The sequence below is a fragment of the Molothrus aeneus genome, chromosome 3, assembly GCF_037042795.1.
Source record: "Molothrus aeneus isolate 106 chromosome 3, BPBGC_Maene_1.0, whole genome shotgun sequence".
Taxonomy (NCBI): domain Eukaryota; kingdom Metazoa; phylum Chordata; class Aves; order Passeriformes; family Icteridae; genus Molothrus; species Molothrus aeneus.
This window is the reverse complement of record NC_089648.1, coordinates 55635712-55658207: the sequence shown is the minus strand read 5'-3', so window position 1 is coordinate 55658207 and position 22496 is coordinate 55635712. Positions and strand designations below refer to the sequence as shown.

The 22496-nt window shown below is 38.9% G+C and overlaps 1 protein-coding gene across 3 annotated transcripts in view; it reads left to right on the top strand.

Moving 5' to 3' along the window:
* PCMT1 (protein-L-isoaspartate (D-aspartate) O-methyltransferase) overlaps window positions 1-17286 on the top strand; it is a 36325-nt gene extending 19039 nt beyond the window's left edge. The window contains exons 6-8 of one of the 3 annotated variants that reach the window (XM_066546974.1): window positions 4879-4964; window positions 6560-6729; window positions 15088-17286. In XM_066546974.1, coding sequence (XP_066403071.1) covers window positions 4879-4964; window positions 6560-6729; window positions 15088-15100 — 269 coding nt within the window. In that variant the 3' untranslated portion in view covers window positions 15101-17286. Of the gene's footprint in view, window positions 1-4878; window positions 4965-6559; window positions 6785-15087 lie in introns of all 3 variants that reach the window. The other 2 variants (XM_066546975.1, XM_066546976.1) reach the window with 2 other exon arrangements.
* Window positions 17287-22496: the final 5210 nt, after the last annotated feature.

The following is a 22496-nucleotide window of genomic DNA, read 5'->3' as shown; positions in this document are numbered from 1 at the left end:
GAAGCCAAATGAAAACTTTAAATTGTCTTTAGACCTTTGAAAATCAGTATCTTCCCCCAGTTTTCAGAATGTGACTTCTGGTGATCTCAAAGACTATGTGTAATCATTCTACTAGAAAAGAGGAGTGTTTTTTTGGTGAAAATACATGCTGAAGGTCTGTCATGTTATACTTGCTATTTCAAATTGGGGTTGAATTCACAATTGTTCTCGAATAAGTACCCTGTCAGTTGAATTTGAGTGTTTTAACAAAGCCTTCACACTTCTGATAGGGTAGTCGAGAAAGCTGCATGTGAAGATTCAAGTGGATAAAGTACTAGATTGGCAGTATGCAGCACTGATGCACTTGTTTTTAAAATTGACAGTAGTTGGATGTTAGGGACATGATTGACACCAAAGTACTTGAATTCAGTTAGAGTAACTGAGAGGAAATAATGCCCAAACAATAGAAGGACAGTGAATTATTTTAAATAATGTTTTTTTACTAAAAAAAAAATATTTGGAGAGTTTTTTGTTTTCTTTTTTTACTTTGTTTGTTTGGGATTTTTTGTTTGGTTATTGTTTGTTTTTCTTAGAAGATGCAAAGCTGGCAAGAGGAAAGTGTCATTCTATTCACTACGTTTAAAAAAGAAGTTGAAGGTCTGGATGTTTTTTGAGGCTTCTTACAAGAACACTTGGAAAAATGATTGTTATGTGATGTTTGGCTCTTAACTATTATTTTGATTTTTGGTCTTTTCTTGTAAATGAGGGACTTTTCTAAATGTTTTTTAAATGAGTTTATCAACACGTACACATTTATAAAATGCAGTGTATCTCACTGAGAACATTGATGTCTCAGAACTTCTTGGAGAAGAAGTTAGACTGCTAGGGCTGTAGGCAGGAATGAGGGAAGAATTTCCATTGATGCTGTACAAAAGCAATTTTGACTTATGCTTCTGGTTATTCTTGAAACAAACTCTGGTGCTCTTGCAAGTCTAGAATTCTAAGTAAACATCATTATCTATATTATTTTTGACTATGTAGCAGGGTGGGTGACTAAGAGACTTGTGGATAGTTTTGCTGTGAGGTACATTAAAAAAAAAAACAAACAGATGGGCAAGTAATACTTCTGTGAATTAGTTTGAGAAGAATGTTTCAACTGTGTTGGATTCCTGGGAGCTCTTTGATGTGGAGCAAGGATACGGACAGCTGTTAATTTAAAACAAAAAGACAGCAACAGAAAACCCCAGCCAAAACCCCCCATCCCAAACACACAAACAAAAAAAATTGTGAAAACCAGTTGATTGATGGGAGCTGTATGAAATAGGACCAGGTGTGTCAGTTGCTGGCTTTTCACAGTGTGCTTCAGACATTCTAGTCTGCTTTGTCATATCTCACATATGCCATAACTACATTTCAGGAACACCAAAATTATTTTGGGATGTCTCAGCAGAACTGCACTGAGAAGATGGGAATAGGTATATTTGGATTAACCTGTCTTTTTGTTAGTTTGTAGGTTGTAGGGGGATAGAATATAAGAAAATAAAGATAGTGTAGAAAGTAATCTTAGTTGCAGCTGGGCCAATTATCAAAGATTAGGAACAGGCCTGACTTTACCAGGCCACAGCTGTAACCAATGAGAAGAAGAGTGCTATAAAAGAGTGGGGTGGCTGGTTGAAAAGGGAACTGGAGTCAATTGGCTGCTTTGTGAAGAAAGAGTTAGTGCTTGGAGGAGCTGCCTTATGAGAAACACCAAGGAGACAACAATACGGAACTCCTGCAGTGAGATCAGTGAGATGACAACAGTAGGTCTTTTGGCTTTTTTTTTTTTTTTTTTTTTTAATAGCTTGATTTTTATTTTGTTTCTTCTTAGTATCAGGAGAAAGCCTTTGAGAGGAATGTTTCAAATGCTTCTACTTACCACTCTTTGGCTCACATGAGAGTACTCCTGGAAAGCACAAAAATTGGTTCCTTTTGGATGAAACTAGACAATATTATATGTTAAAAGAAGCAGCCAAATATGTTTGCTATGTGCATATTAAGACAATAAGACTTAGATTTGGACTGCAGCGATTATCCTGAAATGCAAATGTTGCATGGATGCCAGCTTCTCAGCAAAAACTTTTGCTGTACAGATCTGCTTCTATTATAATGCACTTTTTGCTGATGCAGCCATAGCCAGCGGGGATGAGGGATTCTAAATGACTGAGGGAAGTAATTCTGTTTCTGTGCTCGTGCTACAGCACTGTGTGAGACAGGTCTGCATGCAGGAACTGAAGACTTGGGTAGTATGATCGGTAGATCCGGTCTAGATTTATAATCAAGCTGCAGAACACTTTTATATCAAAAAGTCCTGACATTTTTTCCTTGTCACCACCTGCCACCCTCTACCATGATTACTTCACTAACAGGCTGCATGTAACTGGAGATGTGAGTAGGATAGAGGACATTATTCAGGATGTAAATACAAGCTGAAAATTTGGGTTGCTCTTTCCCCTTGGACATGGAATAATATAATAATTTGAATGACATTGAATATATGAATGCCAACTTAATGATTTTTTTAAATGTTCTGGATATCTAAAACTGTCTTGCCATTGTGGGTGGATATATTTCTTCCGTAACTATAAGAATTTTTGTGGATTTTCAAAGGGAAGAGCCATGCTGTGCGTGATGCATATGAAGGAGCGCGATTTTTTTTTTTCTCCCTTTGGTTGGGTGTGTGCTCTTTTTGAGGATGTTAGCTATTGATTCTGAGAGCAAAGGGGTTAGTTGTTTTTGAGCCTGTTTTACTGCTCTCAGTAAAGTGATAAAATGTACAGAAGTCACATTCCAACTTCTCTGGAGAGTGCACTAGAGACATTGATGTCTCAGAATACATGTGTTCTTCAGAAGTGGCAGCAGTTTCTTTCACAGCTGCTTCTTCCACTTGGAAATCACTTTTTTGCCAGCAATACTGGAGACTGCTGCTTCTAATGCCTGCTATGCACCCTGGGGAATGAGGATTTGCCTCCTTGTGTAACTAACATATTTTTTAGCAATATCTGTATGAATAAGCTAAAGAAACCTTTCTCCATTGCCATCTCTGGTGGAACAGCAGCTTGATTCAGTAATACATCATTGCTGCTTCTTTAGAAGAGTTCTACAGTGCTATTAAGATATAAGTATAAATTATATGCTTGGCTGCATTGATTGTTCCAGTAGGACCCACTTTGGCAGTCAAAGGGAATACACCCTGGAAATGCTGGAACTTTCATGACTGGTGATCTCTGTTGCCATCTGACTTAGTGGAAATGGTGATCAATAGGGATGAGTTTTCTTGAAGCACTGGTACTTCTTGCTTGGCAGCTTTTGCTTGTGTCCCTTGGTTGGAGCTTGTGCTGGTCAGAATTGATTGTATTTATGTCATTATTTATGATTGTATTTATACAGTATTTATGTGACTGACCCCTAAGAGGCTTCTCAGCTTCTGAGGAAACGTGCACTCTTAAAGAGCATGGATGCAGAAGGTCTCTGCCAGGGTCATCTTTCAGGACCTCATAAGGAAGGTTATGAGGTTATAAGGAAGGACCTCATAACTTCAGTTTTAATTGTTTTGAGGAGGTGCCCAGGTCTTCCTGTACTGTCTTGGATACACCTAAGGATGCTCTTACTGTTCCAATGGCCCTCCTTATCATGGAGGTCAAAATGAAACCTGCTGTGGTGACTATGTTTTTTTCCTGCTTTGTGAGTTTTTGGAAGACAAAAAGTTAACAGATTTTCATCCTCTGACTGGGGTGTAGCACTTCTTTTGACTCTTTCAGTTTTAATTAACTTGTGATATTGATGTTTGCACAGAAATCAAAGCTCAGCCTGAAGATGGGAAATCCCAAATTACTTGTGCTGATCAGAGGACTAGCATCTATGTTTTTTCTTATTGGAACTTCTGTAATCACATAGTATGAATTTATGGATGCTTCAGCCTCATTTATTACATTTGTTCTAAGTAACTCCAGAGAGAGCCTGCCTAACTTTCTCTGATATCCTGTAAATTCTGTGGGTGCCATATTCACATCGTCTTCTTTCAAAACTTAACTCAAGGTCAAGTTTAGTTTGTCACATTTCATTGGCTTAAAAGCCCCAAACTGTTACTCTTTGCTTCCCTGTAACTGGGATGAGATATAGGATCTCATATGGGATGAGACATCTGTGACAGAGTGCTTCTCTGTGAGTTCTCCACCAAAGCTCAAGCAGCACTGGTAACCTCTGAAAACCTTCATTACTCTGGCATCTTCCAAGCAGCCTCCTGGAGCTCTAGCCACGAATCTGACCTGGCTCTCTGTGTTAGCAGTGATTGTCTGCAGGAAGAATAGTGAGGCCCACCTGGTGGAACATGGGGTGTGCAGAGGTTACTGCAGTACTGCATTGATGTTTGCATATGGCTGTGGGCTTTTGTTTCACTGGTAGTGCAGTTGTAGGCATATAGTCCATGGGAACACCTCCTTTGTATTTTCCTCACCTTTGGAATCTTCTGATATGTGCTTCTGACATTTTAATGCTTTGGACTTATGATTTACATTATATTTAGGAATAGTGTGCATGAAGACAAGGGAAAGCAAAGTATATGTTCTAAGAGGGTAAATGAGGGAGGAAACTCACCTGCACTGGAGTTGGTAGGGAACATAAATACTTTAGTCTCTTTTCTAGGTGGACCATGTGTTTCCAAGAACTTTCATTATAAATCCATGCTTTCAGATGCTTCAATAGTATTTAGTATATTTTATAAGCATGTGTATGCATATATAAGGGTGTTTTGTTGCATTTATTTCACAAATGTGTTAATTTTTTACATGTAGGTATGGGAAACCATCTGTTTTCTCCAGTCCTTTTGAAAATGTTTTAAAAAATAGTGTTTTCTTGCAGTGGGAGATGGACGAATGGGATATGCAGAAGAAGCTCCGTATGATGCAATCCATGTTGGAGCTGCAGCCCCAGTTGTGCCCCAAGCAGTAAGCCTTTATGTTCTGTGTGTGTGTTTCTGTAGTACCTTAGCTGTAGAGAATGCTTTGCATACATCTGTATGTAAAATACTTGGTAGCTTGCACTGCTGGGAGTATCAGTGGGCAGTGTGGTATTACTGTATGGTGTGGGGTTTTTGTCTCTGTTACAACTGGGCTTCCAGTTGGTTTGATAAAGCTGTATGTTCTAATAACTCTGCTCTAAATAAACATATTTTAAAATGACATGTGTGCAACCCTCTATTATAACAATGAACTGGAGCATTTTCTTTAATAAGGTAATTAAATTTTATCAAACAATGAATTACGAAATTTAAGTGTATTTCCCAAGTTCCAAAGCACTGAGTCTGTTGAAAGTTAAATGCTCAGCTGGAAGTACAAACAGTGCCATTTGTTTGAAGGTTTCAGAATGGATACAGGGCACTTCTTACTAGAGAAGCTTAAGAGTAACTAGGAGCTTTAGAGTGTGCATTCATATAGTCCATTTTTACTGATAAGATTTTTTTTTCTCTTCCTTTCATCAGGCACATGGTAATACATCGTATGATTTTTATATGCTAGATGCCAGTTAAGGTTTTTAAATCTTAGTGAGGGTTAGTGAAAGACTGGGCTTTGAGGTGTTATAGATAGATTGGACATTTCCAAACAATGACCAGTGGTGGTGGTTTTTTGGTTTTTTTTTTTTGCTTCATGTTTTTAAAGTAGGTTGTGTTTTTAGTTTGTTTTTTGAGGGGGATTTATTTGTTTGGATTTTGTTGTTTGAAGTTTTTTGGTTTTTGGTCTTTTTTTTTTGGTGGGGGTGTGCGGGAGGGTGTTCCCAGCAAAAGGTTGAGAGATGACAATTAAAAAAGTAATTGAAAGCTTATTTGTAAATGAAATAGTTCTTAATTATAACTTTTGTCAGCAATGGGGATTAAGGGTTTTTTTTCATGATATCTGGGAAGTATGAAATTTTCCTTGAGACTACTGTGATTAGCCTCCTTTTAACTATGGGGAAAAAATGCAAGCATTTCTCACATACTATGTTTATGTGTCACTTATCTTAGTCATATTTGTATATTTTAGACTAGTTTCAGAAAAGGCTGTTCCATTCACAGAATGAAAGAGGAGAGCTGTTGGGTAGTGAGTGTGTTGTAGACAAAATTTTTCCAGGAAGAGAAATAATGAAAAGTCACCAATCTCAAATCTTATTCTGAGGGCTTAAGAGGAGATCATTTACCCCCAGAATTTTTCACAATGGGCCTGTACTGATGCACAATAACTATTGAACCGTTAAACAGTTTCAAAAGATTGAATCTGCTGTAAAAATAATTTGTGATTTACGTATTTCCCCCACATCTATAGAAAATAAAACTGCAACTTACCCAGTTAATTAAATTATTTTCCTGTAATACCAGTTGTTGTACCACGTTGCTGTGATACTCTCATTTTCAGTGCACTTTTTATTTTTCCTAATGAAAGTAGTTATCTACTGCATAAAAGTAGATGGATACATACTGGCAAAGCTATTAATCTACTGTAACAAACTTTGGATCCAGCTTCTCTGAGGTGGCTGGTTACATTCTAATTTCTGTGTTGTGTTCTAGCTTATAGACCAGTTAAAACCTGGCGGAAGATTGATATTACCAGTTGGCCCTGCTGGGGGAAACCAGATGCTCGAACAATATGACAAACTAGAAGATGGCAGTGTCAAAATGAAGCCTCTGATGGGAGTGATATATGTGCCTTTAACAGATAAAGAGAAGCAGTGGTCCAGGTGGAAGTGATTTTCTGTTCCACTTACTTCTTCCACACACATGCAAGGTGAAAGGGTGTGAATTTTAAGCAGATAGACTGCAAGGCCTGCCTTTGCTGCTGTCATTGCTTTCTGCTCCTCCATACCATGAAAAGTGACTCAGTCTGCATTACTACATCACCCAAAGGAGGTTGTGCTAAGTTTGAGTTAAATTAAAAGCAGAAGAAAAATATTGCATGGGTTGCACTTTGTCTTTTTTGGACATGTTTTCTTCAGTCTTTGGTGTTTTGAAGATTCTTATTTGTTGTTTTAAATACAGTATTTTCTAAGTTTAAACTTCACTTTTAATGAATTTTTTATAACTATTTTGCCCAATAATTAGGGTGAAGTGTAAAATTTTACTTAATAAATACTGTTTTGTCCTTTAAGTTAGTGGTAATTGGGTGTTCATTTTTTTATTTTTCTGAAACACTAGAAATGAAGAAAAATCTTTGCAAAATCCTTTGTGGAAAATGTAGATGATCTTGCAAGCACTTTTCCTTTAGCCTCCAGGTAGCAAACAGTAGAAAAGATAATTCTTTCTTCCCTAAAGTATAAATGTAGTTGAGTAGTGTTTAGAAAATTTTCCCAGACTTATTATTAGAAATCTGTCATCTCTCTCTGATGGGGCAGTATTTGTGTTTGGCAATACAGCAAATTCTAATGCCTTTCTAGAAGTAGGAAACCTTCCAGTTTGCTGAATTGAACAGCCAGTAATAAATGAATAAATAAATAGACTTAATGCAGCTGTCAGCTTAAGCCATGCTCGTATGTGAATGAACAAAGCAGCATTGCTGTTTTGCTTCCTGGCAGAAAGTGCTTGTGAATGTATTATTGGCATTAGTGAAGTGCAGAGATGTGCATTGAGCTCTGAAAACAACTGTTGAGTTTTATAACCTAAATTTGGATTTTTGGCTTTTTCCCCTTGATATTTTGGGGTATAGCTTGTGATTTGAATACAGGAATACTCAGTCTAACCTATCAAAATATTCCTAAAAAGTACAAATAAAGCAGTTTTCATACTGTTGCTTAGTGAAACCTCATTTCAGTGTTTCTTGGATTCCTATATAGCCACCACGTACAAACTACTCTTAAAACAACTTCAGTGAGATACTGCTTAGTTCAAAGCTTGTGAAGCGTGCTTGTTATTCAAATGTTTTGTATTTGTTATGCAAATGATGCTTTGGCCTCAAATACTGCCAGTATTCCCTCAGTGTGGTACTCAGGCATTTCCTGCCTCTTGTAAGGCTTTGGAAGCTTTCCTTTGTGGTAGGTTTCCTCCTCTGGCAAATGTTTAATTTAAGTTTGGAATCCATGCTTTGCTTGCTCTAAAAAAGAGTAGTCGTCTTCTTAAACCTTCCTTCTCTCAGAGAGTTTTCATAGATTTATTTCTATTTCCATTGATCTGATTGTAGTAGCAATTGGAATTTTTTTGGTATCCCCAAAAAAGGATAGCAGTGTGTGTTCATAAAACACTTCAAGAAAGATTTCTTGAATGGCAGTGTTTATCCCTTGCTACAAGTGAAGGTGGGGTACTGTGTTAAGGACTAGAGTTCTGAGTTTTTAGCATCTCTTCAGTGCAGTTTGGTATTTCATTTTGTCTTCTAGCTTGGAAAGAGCTTCTCTTTGGGCCTTCTTCAATCATGCATACTGTAGGATTATTTTCCTCAGAAATTTGTACCAGTTTCTGTGCTCTTCTGAAATACATCTTGATTTTATTTATTTATTTTTAATTTAAGAATTTACAGTGGTGTTATCAGAAAATAGAAGTGCTTAGCCTGAAGGGTTCATCTGCAATGGCATAGAGGCTGTATCTTGCTATATGCATTTAAATTTTGGAACTCTCTGTTAGAGAAAATCTCAGAAGTCCACTTCTTGTAACTTTTGCTATTTCTTTAATTGTCCTTTTTGTGATTTGAAGAAAATTCCCATTCCATTTTCTAGGATAACTGTCAGTCTACTGCTGACCTTACAGGAGCTGACATCTTTTCTTTGCTTTCCTTGTTGGTGGCTATGAAGTATATGGTCAGGCAGCTGCTGCTAAGGAAATTCCTAATTATGAGTTAGCATTTGCTATCAATGCTGTCATCAAAGATGAAAGAGCTGTTTTTTCTTCACTTCGTAGATTTCATTTTTTCTTTTCTAAATTGCTCAAGATCTGTAAGCAGAGTTCATTTAGAGACTCTGAAAAAGCATCTCTAAGTGTTTCTGTGTTTAGTTTGTGATTCTTTCAGTTTACATTGTGTGATTTCATTCCTAATGCAGGTAACTCTTTCATCACAGTGAATGAAGAACAGGTGTCCCTTCACAGAATAGAATTGATAGGCCAGCAGCATTTTCCTAGGGTAGTAGACCCTCCAGTTGGCAGGAAAGAAGCTCTTACAATTTTGCTGAGCCACTCACATTTTGGAATGTTCTTTAATGGGGCTGTAAGATGCTTTTGCAAAGCAGGACAACATTCTTAAGTGGTGTTTGAAGTCAACCCCATCTTCAGGTATTTTGTATCATGCTTCACTATGTAAAACTTGTAGTGAAAGGAAGTCTGGAACTAGCTGGAAGGAAAAGATTCCTTGGATTTCAGTACATTGCTAAATAAAGCGTATTTGTGAATACTGTTAGATTTCTTTAAATTTAGGCTATGACTTTTGTAGCTTTGGTTCAGTTGCAGTAGTATTTTTTAAGCTCCTAATATTAGTGGGAATCCTCTCAAATGTGACTCCGTGGGACATTTAGAAGTAGAATATACACAGGAACCCTATCTCTGGTACAAAACAAAACAATGCAGTGTGCCAGAAATCCAGCAGTCAATGCCCAGTTATGTGATTATACTGATAAGGGTATCCTTTCACATAAAACTTCAATTGTTTGGGGTTTTTACTGAAAAATAGGATGGAGAGAGGGCCTCTTGTGTTGCAGTTGGGAACATGGCTGGATGGCTGTCTTATTGGCAGATCTTCTATAAATTAGAATTTCTCTGGTTTTATTTCTCTGTGAAATAAAACATACTACTTCACTTTCTACTTATGTGGAAAGACAATTTTAAGTGTCACAGAATCATGGTGTTATTTAGGATAGAAAACACATTTAGGATCATTGAGTCTGACTGTTTACCAAGTGCTGCCAAGTCCACAGCTAAACCATATTCCTAAGGGCCACTTCAAGCCATCTTTTAAACACTTTCAGGGGATACCTCATCCTGCTGGCCTCACTACTGCTGATACAGAGGCATGAGAGAATAACAGTGTAAATAACAGCAACGAATCTCTGTTGCATTTTGGATTTGATTTCCAGATAGCTTTTAAAAAATGTTAACAACTACTTTTGTCTTACATATTGTATTAGTAGAAATTATTTATAAATGTCATGCTGAATTTATATTTGCTTATAAAATACAAAATTATAATGACAGTATGACCTTTCTGAACAAAAACTTCAATGACTAAACTGGGGCTGTTACTGTATCCCACTTATCTGTACATAAACCATGATTAACACTCTTTTGGAAAATGTACTTATTAGGATACATTTTAATATGTTTCTGCTTGGAAACTCTTTATTCAGTGTTTCAAGTGCCCCTGATGAGTTAGTTGACCAATTTAGTTTGAAATTAGCAGGTATTGTTTGCTGGAATTCCTTAGGCCATGCAGAGTAATGATTATGGTTTAAGTTTATTTTATTTTGGCAAAAAGAATATCTGCACGAAATATTTTAGGTTAAACTTAAGAATTATGAATTATGTATCAGGGTGGTTTGACCCTTACTGAATGCCAGGTGCTCACCAAAGCTTCTCCCTCCACAACTGGACAGAGGAGAGAGAATACAACAGAAGGCTCCATTGTGAGTTAAGGACAGGCAGAGATCACTCACCAATTACCACCATGGGTACAGCAGACTTGACTTGGGGATATTAACTGAAATTATTGCCAAGCAAAATCAAAGCAGGATAATGAGAGGTAAAACAAACCTTAAGAACACCTTTCCTGCACCTCTTGTTCCTCCTTCCTAGCTCTACGACCTGCCCCCCAGCAGTGCAAGGAGGTAAGGAATGGGGTTTACAGTCAGTCAGTTTGTCACACGTTCTTCCTGCTGCTGCTCAAGGAGAAGGGTCTTTCCTCTGCTCCAGTGTGGGCTCCCTCCCACAGGACACAGTTCTCCATGAATTTCTCCAGCATGAGTCCTTCCTATGGGCTACAGTTCTTCATGAACTGCTGCAAGGTGGGTCGCTGTTCTTGGATGCAGTCCTGCAGGCACAGCCTGCTCCAGAGTAGGTTCTGCACAGGGTGACAAGTCCTGCAGGAAACCTGCTCCAGCATGGGCTCCTCTATCCATGGGGCTGCAAGCCCCTGCCTGGAGCCTGCTCCAGCACATTTCCCACAGGGTCACAGACTCCTCTCAGGCATCCACCTGCTCCAGCATGGGCTCCTCCACAGGCTGCAGGTGGATCTCTGCATCCCTGAGATCCTCCATGGGCTGCAGGGGCAAAGCTGCTTCACCATGGTCTGCAGCAGAATCTCAGCTGCAGTACCTGGAGCAGCTCCTGCCCCTCCTCCCCTGATCTGGGTGTCTGCAGGGCTGTTCCTCTCACATGTTCTCACCCCGCTCTTCTCTGCACAATAACTTTTTTCTTTCTTGAATGTGTTACCACAGAGGTGTTGCTTCCATTGCTGACTGGCTCAGTGTTGGCCAGTGGAGGGTCTGTCTAGGAGCCAGCTGGTGTTGGCTCTGTAGAACCTGGAGGAAGGTTCAGGCAGCTTCTCACAGAAGCCACCCCTGCAGCACCCCCCTGCCACTACCAAAACCTTGCCAGGCAAACCCAATACAATTATGTATTGTAAAAGTGTATGTGATATATCTGATACAGTAGATTACAGAAAAAATTCCTTTATCATTTCAATTTATTCTCAATTTTATGATTGATCATAGCAAATAATAAATATTTTATAATAGCACCTTTCCAGACTAAAATGCTTGAAGTCTAAATATTACATCTTTAAAGTTATAAAGGGAGAAATAATGGGCTGCTGAAACACTGAGTAGATGCTGTATTTCTAATTCATAAAAGGCTGCACTCTGAATTTCACTTTCAGTAGTGACACCATATTTTTCATAGATGAATGACATATTGAGAAGGGAAAGTCAAATGCTGCCTAATGACAAGAAAATGGAAGTGGATCTAAAAGAGTGAGATACAGACTTCAGATAGATTTATAAATGTTTGTTCAGATATTTAATTTGAATGCCTTTCACTAAAGTGGCAGCGAGGGATCCCAAAGCTGCATAACTTGTATCCCAGACTTATTGTTGATAAGATTATTGATTCTTTGCAGTTTATAATTTACCTGAAAAGGTGCATATTAGATTTTTTCTGAGAATGTTTCTTGGTTTTTTTGTTGGATATTCATAATGGGAATTGTAGAATATTCATGTATATGTTTTCCCTAGTAGCAAGCAAAAATTTTTCAAACTTTCATACATTTTTTTCAAGAATACTAGCTTTGAGCTAATGACTTCTGAAATTTGCTTTAACTTGAGCTTACAAAGTTGCTTTGATGCCTCAGTTGATAGATCTTGCTGCAATTCCAAAAGTCTGAGAAGGACTACTGTGGTGACTTAAACCCTAAATATATATTTTGCTTGCTAAGCAGAAGCTGGTAAGGAGATTGGAAGGAGTGCATATATGAAGGTGGAGAGAAATTATGTGAGTTGTGTAAGAGTCACAGTAAATAGCTGTGGCCAGAAAGAATACAAATTAGTAGATCTTTCCTGTGGCTCTAGAGGACAGTAGGATAGTTTTAACAAGGAAAGAGCAATCTTTTGAGTCTCCTTTTAAGCACTAGCAGGATAGATTTTGTTGTGCCACTGGGAGGATAGGATAATATATCCTGATTCTTACCAGTCGCTGAAACCTGGTGGATTTCATAGCTTGGCAGCTTCCGATCCATACAGGATCAGCTCAGGTCAGCTGATGCTGGTTTGCAATATGTATTTATGTCTGCAAGCTGTGCTACATTAGGGAGAAAGCTGACAGCTGCTACCTATCAGGTGATCTGAGACTTTTCTGGCACTTTCTAATACATACACTCCAATAATGCACATAAAAATTCAACTTCTATCTGTAGAAAATAAATGCTGTATAATTTTAACACTTACATTGGGGATGGGTTTGGGCTGGCATGCTGTTGTTAGATTATTGAGTAGTGAGGAGCAAGTGAAAAACCTTGAGGAAAGCTGATCCCCTTTTAATACAGTAAATGTTCTAAAAAATAAAATATGAAAATCCTTATTTTGAATGTCACATACAGGATGTTGTGGTCAGGAATATGTTAAAGCAATGAAAAATACCAACAATTAAAACATTGCCATGCTAGTATAATTTATTTTAAATTATCTATTTATATAATGCTTATATGTTTTAAGTAGAAATATCATTTTGGAAAAGAAAAAAACAGACCCACGCTTTAAATACCTTAAGTGCATTTGCAACAATATGCAAAAGCCCTGCTAACATTTGTGGCTGGGTAGAATCATTGTGTTTAATAGTTTCAAAGTAAATACAGAATGTTTCTTAGGCTTACAGTTTCTTTAGGATCTGCCTTGTATTTAAGGATTATGAATTGCTTGTCACAGTGAAAGACCAGGGTTTTATAAAGCTATGAATGTGTGGTAGGAATCAGGAGTAAAATCACACCCACAATTAGGCGTATGAGACTAAGCCAGCAACAGCAGTAGTCATTACTTACATACACTTCTTGAAGATGTAAAAATTAACTGATGATGCAGCTCGTGGAAGTGTTAGGGATGAATGAAGCGCTTGTCCTGAATTCACTGGCACTGCATTTAAACTGGGTATCAGATGTTCATTTCTTTTTCTCTGTTTAAAGTAAGCAAATACCCATTCTGTGAGATAGGCAAATACGGAAAGCTTCCAAACCTTTAGCTATAAACAGATTTTTCTTTATCCCTGCCAAGATGTGTTCTTCTGCCTCCTGCTTTTTTCTGCTGTGTGTAATTACTGCAGTGCTCTAAAGCTGTGTGATTAGTACTTTACTATTAGGAGGCAGTGCAAAGTGCAAAGAATGCAAATATTTATCATTTACAAATCACAACGTTTGCATCCCAACTGCATTAGATAGAAAACTAGTCATTTAAGCACTAGTTTCTACAGCCTTTTCAGTTGCTTTTACAATGTTTTGCATGCTGTCATTCCATGCTGTATGATTCCTGGAGCATAATAATGTCTTTGGAACTTAAAGGTTTTGTATGTGTGCATGTAGAACTATATTTTTGTGAATTAGTTTGCATGATAGCTGGAAATACTATTGTGTATTGAGCCAGCAATCACATTACTGAGCTTTTTTCTAATTCAGACAGTGTTTGCTTCAGCTAATGAGGCTGATGCACCTACTAAAAGAAAAATTGCAGTAAATTCATTCTGAATTTTTAGATTGTTTGTGCCTTGTCAAAAAAAAGGCAAAACACTTCTCTTTGAGTTTTCCACTGCTCAGAGTGGCACAGTGCACAGCTTTCAGATTTGATGGGTGTTTTGCATTAATATTAATGCTTTAGAAATATTTAAACAAATCACTACTATATGATAACTTTATGGTTGGAATATAGGTTCTATGGGTTTCTTGTTTCAATGTGTTTTAAATGTCCTACAGGATCAAACCTCTGCATTTTCTAGATTCCTTTCAGTGATTTAGAGAGACTTCTTGATTCATCCTTTCTCCTAACTAGATCTCCTTTTAGCTCATACACAGACTCACACACACACTGCCCTGCCCCCAGCCTTTCCACAACCTACTCCTCATTTATTGTAGCTCCTTCAGGAGCTAATTGAGTTCCTCTGAGAAATAAATAAACTAAGTGGTACAAACTGCATAACAGGGATGCACTCGTGAGTGTTCCCACTTTCTTGAGAGACTGCAGCTGAAGCTAAACTTGCCTTTTTGGCAGCTACAGAGGATGGGTTTTGCCAATACTCTGTCTAGTAAGTTGGCTCAGTTGCTTGCCAGTGTGTAGCCAGCAGGATACGGATGGCAGGTAGCTGTGTTACTAGCTGTGCAGTGGAGGGGGGGGTTTCCTTAAAGCAAGTGATCCATTAAATGTAAAATAGAGGGACCCATATTTCACAATAAGTCACATAGTAGTATGAGATTATATGGGATTGCTGTTGCCTTTCCTTTGGTGTTTGTTTTTTTTCTCAAATGCTTGAAGAGATTTCTAAAGTTTTGCTGATGTGCGTGAGCACTTAAATGTAACCTGATTCAATATCAAAACTTTTCAAATACCATTTCCAAGGGGAGAAGAAACATAACTGCATGTGTTTTCTTTCTACAGGGATGAATTGTAAAAGCTACATCATCTTGACCCAAACATAGTGTTACAGTGGACTGCTCATCTCCCGTTCTAAAAGCTTTTTGAAAACCAACAGCATTGCAGCTTGTTTTGGACTTTGTTATACTGTTGTTATCAGCATGGAACAGCGTGGTGTTTGTTTTATTTTTTTAGATGCTCAAGGCAAATCTGATGAAGAAATGGTGGAAAGTTTTATGTGGGCATTGTTTTATTTAACATGCCTTTATTTCACTTTCATCTGTTCAAAGTGAATTTCTGCAAAACTGCAGATAAAGACCTGTAGCTTGTGAACTCTAATGTTGATGGGGGAACTTGAACACTCACTTCTCTTGGCTCCTGTGTCCCTTGGTCAAACTGCTTCTGTGCACCTTATGACACTACGTAGGTAATACCAGGTTTTCTGTGTTCCAACGTCTGCTAGATGCTACTAAAAGGAGATGAACTTCCTTTCTAAGCTTTTGACATGGTGTCATAGACTAGCATGTAGTAGATACAATCAGCTGCTTTTTTACCTTAAAACCAGGCATTTGTATATATTAAATTTCAAGACATCAAAGGTAGGTGGCCACTCTTATCAAACATTGCTGTTCAAGCTGGACATAACAGACATGGTTTTCCCTTTCCTTCTAAAATTGATTAATGTAATCTTGAAATTCTGTTGTGGTTTATAGTTCAGTGCTGGTGTGATACACATGGAGCTAACTCCATAAATGTGAGGTGAGGTGTGTTCCAATCACTGAACAATTTATGCAATGCTGCTTTGCCAAATGAAGTTAAAAGCAAAAGGGGGGGTTTTGTGCTTGTGTGGAAGATTAGGATGGGTAGATAATCTGATATATGGATTGCTAGGTTCTTTATTAAAAGCCAAAACCCCCTTTGGTTCTAAAAGAAAGTTGCTTTTGGTAAAGCCATTTGCTGTATTAACATTGTTATTTTTATAACTGTGGACACCCAGGAAAAATTCTGGCTTTTTAGAAAGTGAATTCTAAATTGCTGCAAAAGGAACACATGGGAAAGAATTCTGGACTCCTAAGTACACATAGATGCACTTGTTCAGTTTTCATATAGAAGAATTGTTGGAAGGCTATAAACCTTTTTTTCTGACATAAGTTTTGTGTTCTGGTACTGTAAAATGTCAACAGGAAATTGCAAAGCAGTACAGTAAGGTGGGCTGCTTAGGGAAAGGGGGAAAGGGTGTCTTCCGTCATTTTGCTCATATTTGAGCAACCCGGAATTAAAGTAAACAGCATATTATCCTTTTTTTTTTTTTTTCTGATAGGAAGGATTATGGAATAAAACAACCTACAGTGATCTCTGGAAAAAAAACCTAAAACAACTTTCTATGGTGGAAGAGCAATAATTTTGTGATAGGATTAATCCCTGAAACATAAAGGTTATAATTCAAAGGCCTCTGAATATGGAAAAGGAACAAAGGCCAGCCCCATTTTGTTCCTCTGTGAAAGATACTATAGGACTTCATTTATTTAGATGTTTGGAAGTTAATGTACCACCTCCTGATTTGACTGCAGCCTGGGAGCACATGCACAAGATTAATCTTATAAAGAAATTAATATAGTACATATTCTAGAAAATACAATCCAGAAAAATCCACCTGCGTCTGACAAATTTGTACTAATCCACAATCAACTGTGACTCTAGTTCTTGGTGTTGAAGTGAAATAACTGATGCATGCTAACGTTCAACCTTTTGGTCGCTGTATCTTTCAGTTTGAGTTCAGCTTTATTTACATCTTCTCACTAATTTAATCAGTTACATGAAAGATATGAGCTCAACTGTATCCAAATTCCTGTCTCTGGACACAGTGTAATAAGCTAGCCTGACTTGGAAGTGGTGTTAAAGCTGAGACCCGATGACAGCTTCCTGGGGGAGAACCACTTCAGGAGGTATAAAGCTTCAGGGACCAAGGCTGGTGGGAATAGTGCACCCACTCCACTGAAGGGGTTGATGACAGTCAAGGTACTCGGACAGAAAGGAGTATCCAGGAGTAGCATTTAGGAGTCAAAAATGGAAACTCCTCCATGATGGAGCAATGGTTCTGAAGTAAAAACTTGGAGACAAGGACAAGTTAAAATGCAGAAGACTTGAAGAGCTTGAATAAATGCTGTGTGAACTGTCTGAATTGCTACTTTGCCAAATAAAACAATTTGAGAAGAAGCTGTATCTAGGTGTCTGCCTGATTTTGTGGTTGGTTTTGTTGTTTTTTTAACCTCCAACAGGATTTTACATATCCAAAAGAAAATATGTATAAAAATACTTGTTTGCTAACTGACGAGAACTATGTGTCCGTTTTCAGTCAATTAATGTATTACATGACTTACAAAGCCTGTTAATACTACCTGGAATGTAAGTGGGGTTTTTGGTGTCTGTTTGGAATTTCTGAAACCCACATCTGTGTGTTTTGGTAAACAGGCTCTGTGCACAGTTCTGTCTGCTGTCCATAGTTGAATTCAGCTACCTTGGAGAGTGTGATTTGCCACTTGGAAGGATTAAAGCTTTCCCTCTTTATAAGAGGTGCAGTCATGTTTCACTGGGCTGTTACTGTCACCTCTAAGTCAGAACAGCTTGGCTGAACTGTGAGTTGCTTATCCGGTTGTGTCTGGGATCCAGACAGTAGAAGCCTTAGAAAGCCAGTACCTTTATCTTGAAAACCCACCAAGAGTTGTGAGCTCTCCACAGAGGAGTTTGATGTGCTGTAGGGATGCTTTCTGTTTATGTAGCAAGAATGACGTGTGTACTTTTTCTGTTCAGACTTGTCAGCTGGCTTGAGGCCACAGAGCCCATAACATGACTTTTTCTGGAAGGAAACCAGCACACAGCATGTGTGCACCAGCACTGCTGATGAAGCCACCTGGATGATTCCTGAAATGTTTTGTAGTCATCGAGTTTGAAACGGACAATAATGCCTGGACAGGGAGGCTCTGCGTGGTAGGCTCTGGAGCTTGCAGCTGGCAGCAGTTCTCTCCACATGTGCAGTTTTTTTGTGACAGGGTGACAAGCTCCAGGATTTTTGAGTGTGGAGAGACTGTGTAATTAACCCATCAGCAAAAAGAAGTAAAGTAAAATACTCGGAGGAAAATTCTGAACTAGTACTCTCCTTTCTGCCAGGAAGAAGGGTGTTAACCCTTTCTTACAGTAGCAGTGTTTTCTTCCTTCTACTCATTAATGTGCCCAAGGTTGTGCTGCTTTTGATTAAAATGCAGTTCACAGAAGGAAGACGTGAGACAATTCCTTCTGAACTTTGACATGATACAAAAGATAAGTAACACAAACCATGCTCATGATTTGTAACTTTGGTTCTATTCAGCTGATTTTAAACATATTAGGATGCAGTTCAAAAGATGAATAGTTACCTTTATGGAACCTTGATCCCTGTCCCAAGCAATGTGGAAGAGGTATTCTGCTGAAGTGAATGATGGGTGGTCCTGGTTCAGAAAAAAGGCAGATGGTGAGGTCACACATGCCCATTGTGCAGAACCAAACAAAAAAATTCAGAGGGGAAGCGTTGCCTCACAGATGGCACAGGGAGACGCAGGAGATGATGAGGTCTGAAATTGGTCTTTTGCATTGCAAGATGTTCAGACTTCGTAGATCAGGAAGGGTAAATTAGAGTTTAAGTACTGTGGTATACAATGGCTTCAAGCATGGGGTTTAAGTTAGTTTTGTGGGTTCATACATTTTGCCTTTGTTGAATCTATTTGAGTTTTGTCATCTGCATTTAACTGTGAAAGGTTGTGAACTGCAGACCAGTTGTGGTAAGTCAGACACTCTTAAGGAATCATAACCCCCCTTTGCTTTTACTGTAAATAACACACACTTGTGTGCTCAGACCCCCCAGCTGGCAAGGTTTGGGATTCCATGCCTCAGCCAGGTCTGAGGAAATAAGCATGGACTAAAACTTGGCCTAATGCTGGCAGAGGTGATGTAAACTTCCCTCTACCTGGCCTATTTACCTCCCACACTTCATCCTTGACAAACAGGGCTGCTTTCTGTTCCAGGTAGTAGTTTTTTACTACTACAGCACAAATTCATGCTGCAGCTGATGCACTCTGAATTTTCCTATGAAAGGCTGTTACTGTTCTCTCATGCTCTTGGCAGGGTGTTAATGAGATGCTCAGCAGGATGTGCTGGGGAACTAAAATTGTATTTCTTTAAATTATGAATTGAGTAGACATAGCTATTGCTGAAATATGTATGGAGGAGATCCAGCTGCCCATTGAGAATTGCCTGAAAGTTTCAGAAGGAGAAATGAAAATAACCCTGTATCTCATCATAGAACTTGAGACAATTCCGTGCCTTTTAGCAAAACTTTTTTAGCAACAAGAGACTTTTCATAAAGACTGTTGTTGGAGTTACTCTGAGATCTCACTTTGATTCTCTAAGGTTTCTTTTAGTCCAGCCATTTTCATCATATGCTTCTGAGCAACTGACCTGGTAGATACTCTTGAAAACATCCCCTAATGCTTCTGAGAAGCTGAAGTCCTTTTTTCAGCTAAGGTTGGGCTAATGTTTGCATTTTATGTGTTTGTACTATTAACAGGCCATGTGTCTTGTTTATTATGTTCTGCCAAATCCTTTTTCAGCTATAATGTAGAAGTGGCATCAGATAAATCAGTAACTTTTATTGCAGGTGCCTTATGGACTAGGAGGACACTCTTGAAGGCCTCTGGTTAGGAAAATGGGTGATTCAGAGCACCTGCCAAGGCTACTGCTCTGATCAGAGCTCTAGAGAAGCTCCTCTCCTCTGGATATAGAGGCAGCCTCAGGACAGTCTTCTCATGGGCATGGAATTAGCCTATAGGCCCCACCTTCCACTGGGCTGCCTGCTTTCAAGTCCTTTACAGTCCTGCACTCATTCAAGTTCCCTGCTCTCTCTGTATCTGTGTTGTCCAGGCATTTCGTTTGAGTGTAGAAATCTCAAATTCATCTTTTTAATGCATTAGGATCTAGTAGTTTTAAGAACTATGTTAAAATGTCTTGCTCTGCCCTCTTTAGAACAGGATTATACATTTCTGTTGGCCAAGGAAGTGGCAACTCAGAGTTGTTCACAGAACCTTTCTGCTGTGTCTGGTTTCTGCCAGCTTGCTCAAAATACATTTTTCATTGATTTATGAGTGGTTTATAACTATCAGCCAGGAGCCTTATAACTGCAAAAATTAAAATTTTAGCAGGTGTATTTAAAAACTTGCTCCTGAAGTTTGCTGATCCAGTCGTTCTAGATTTCTCTTTGTGTTTCAGAACTCCAGTGCAGAGTGCAGCTCACTTTTTCAGCTATTTTAAATAACTATTATTTGAAAAATATACAGCAGAGTTACTTTTACACAATTTTTCCCCCTTTAAATATTCCTTATTTACAGCATGTTTCCCTGTCACTCAGCCCAGACCAATTGTGTCATGGGCTCTTTTTCATATTAATTACTCTGTTTATTGCCTCTGTCTGGTCTTTATGCCCATCAGCACTCTCTGAATCTTCTATAGGCTTTTCCCTTTGCCCTTACTCTTTTAGCTTTTGCCATTAGAAACTGAAAAATCCCAGTTCCTGATGCACATGAAAACAGCCAGCACAGACCTCAGTGATGCATGACTGTGGATTCTGTTAGGGCTTACTAGAAAGGCTCTCCCTTTGTTTTGGGGTGGCGTGTTTGTGTTGCTATTGGTTCATGCCTCTGGCTGGCTCTGTGCAGTTTGGGATTGAAACTCTTATCCTTTATCTAGGATTTGAAAAGCAAATGGAGCATCACACTGACCTATTTCAGCCTTTTTGTTTTGCAAATGTGCTCTTGGAACTGCCCCTGCTATTATCCTATAGTGCTATGGAATGATTACAGTGAGATGTTCAGGCTAGCATCCCCTGCAAAAGTGGGCAGCAAGCAGCCCATATTATGGAAAAAAAACCCCTTACTTCTAAATATGGATCAAACTTAGGTAAGTATTGTATTGTTTGCTACTCTGAAGTAATTTGTGTCCTTAAGCTGTCTGAAGGGCAAAACAGTTTTTAAAAAACAGTCTAAGTGAAATTAGAATCTTGATCAACATTAAAATACACTGACAAAATAAATTTTGATGACCTCTCCTAATACACAGAGGAGCAACTTCCACAGGGCTATGCAGTCAGGGTAGTCAATATTCTCTGCTTATCTAAGATACTGGTAAGAATAGGTGGAATAAGCATATTCACAGATATGTGGATAGACAAACATCAGTTTAGGACAGGAGAAACAGATCTGACAGACTTCAAATAGTGATGACTTCCACACAGTGTCTCACGTCTTCCACAGGATAAACACTTGTAGGTCCCTTTTGACACAGAGTATTCTGTGATCTGTGACTGTGTAAAACTCCCCAGCTCTGGGGTCTGCATGGCAGGCCACGAATGCAGTTTTAGTAAAGCAGCCATGAAGATGAACTGGAAGCACTGCCTGCTCTGAGCACTCCTTTGACATCAGAGGGAGAGCCCCAATCTTGGGAGTGGCTGAGGAGGGGCTACAGAAGCTAAGTCAGCAGGAGGCAGTGACTGTGAGCTGCCTGGGGAGAAGGGGAAAAACATCCTGAGCATGTTTACAGTATTTTCTGCTACTCCCAGGTGTGCTCTAGCTCAGTAGTTCAGTATGACTTACTTAAAATGAAATAGCATGAAAGCCATTAAATGCAAACACATGGTATTGAGACCAGTGTGTGTGTGTGAATTGCAGGACCTGCCAAGCCAGTCTGTTACTTTGCCAACTTTGTCTTGCTCTCCATCCAGCTGACAATGCCCCCAGGTTCTCTGGTAAGGTGAAAACTATTTTATTTCACTCCAGCCGTGAAGTTTGCTGTCACCTGGGAAGTAATAGGCCTTAAGCTGGAGGTCCGGAGGGCAGCAATTGTCACCATCTCCCATCCCAGAAAAAAGAGTCCCTGGAAGACTGGCCACTCTAGGGCAGCACCAACCAGACTCCAGACTCCTCTACCTTGCTTGCTGTCTGCTGCTCTCTGCTTGCAGGCATTCATTCTCAGCTGGAATATGCAAAATCCATGAAGGTTTATTCACTAGCAGCAGCACAGAAACAAAGCCTACTGTTGGGGAGAGTGACTGGAAAGCTGAGCAGCCTCTTGCACCATAGCTGCACTGGCTTGTGCTTTGTGCCAGATCTTGCTGTTGTCCTGCCCGGCAGAACAAAACCAAACCTTTTGTTCTGCTGCTGGCTGTGTGCCAGGGTAATGGGTTTTGGTAGGAGCACAGTGGGCACAGAGAGAAAGGACCATCTTTCTTCTGCTTTGGTAAGGTGGTGAAGGACATTTAGGTACTTAATTAAAACCCAATACAAATTTCAATAATGGAAAATAAGACCCAAATCAAATGGGCAGTGAGTCTTCCCTAGAAGGCTGTATTT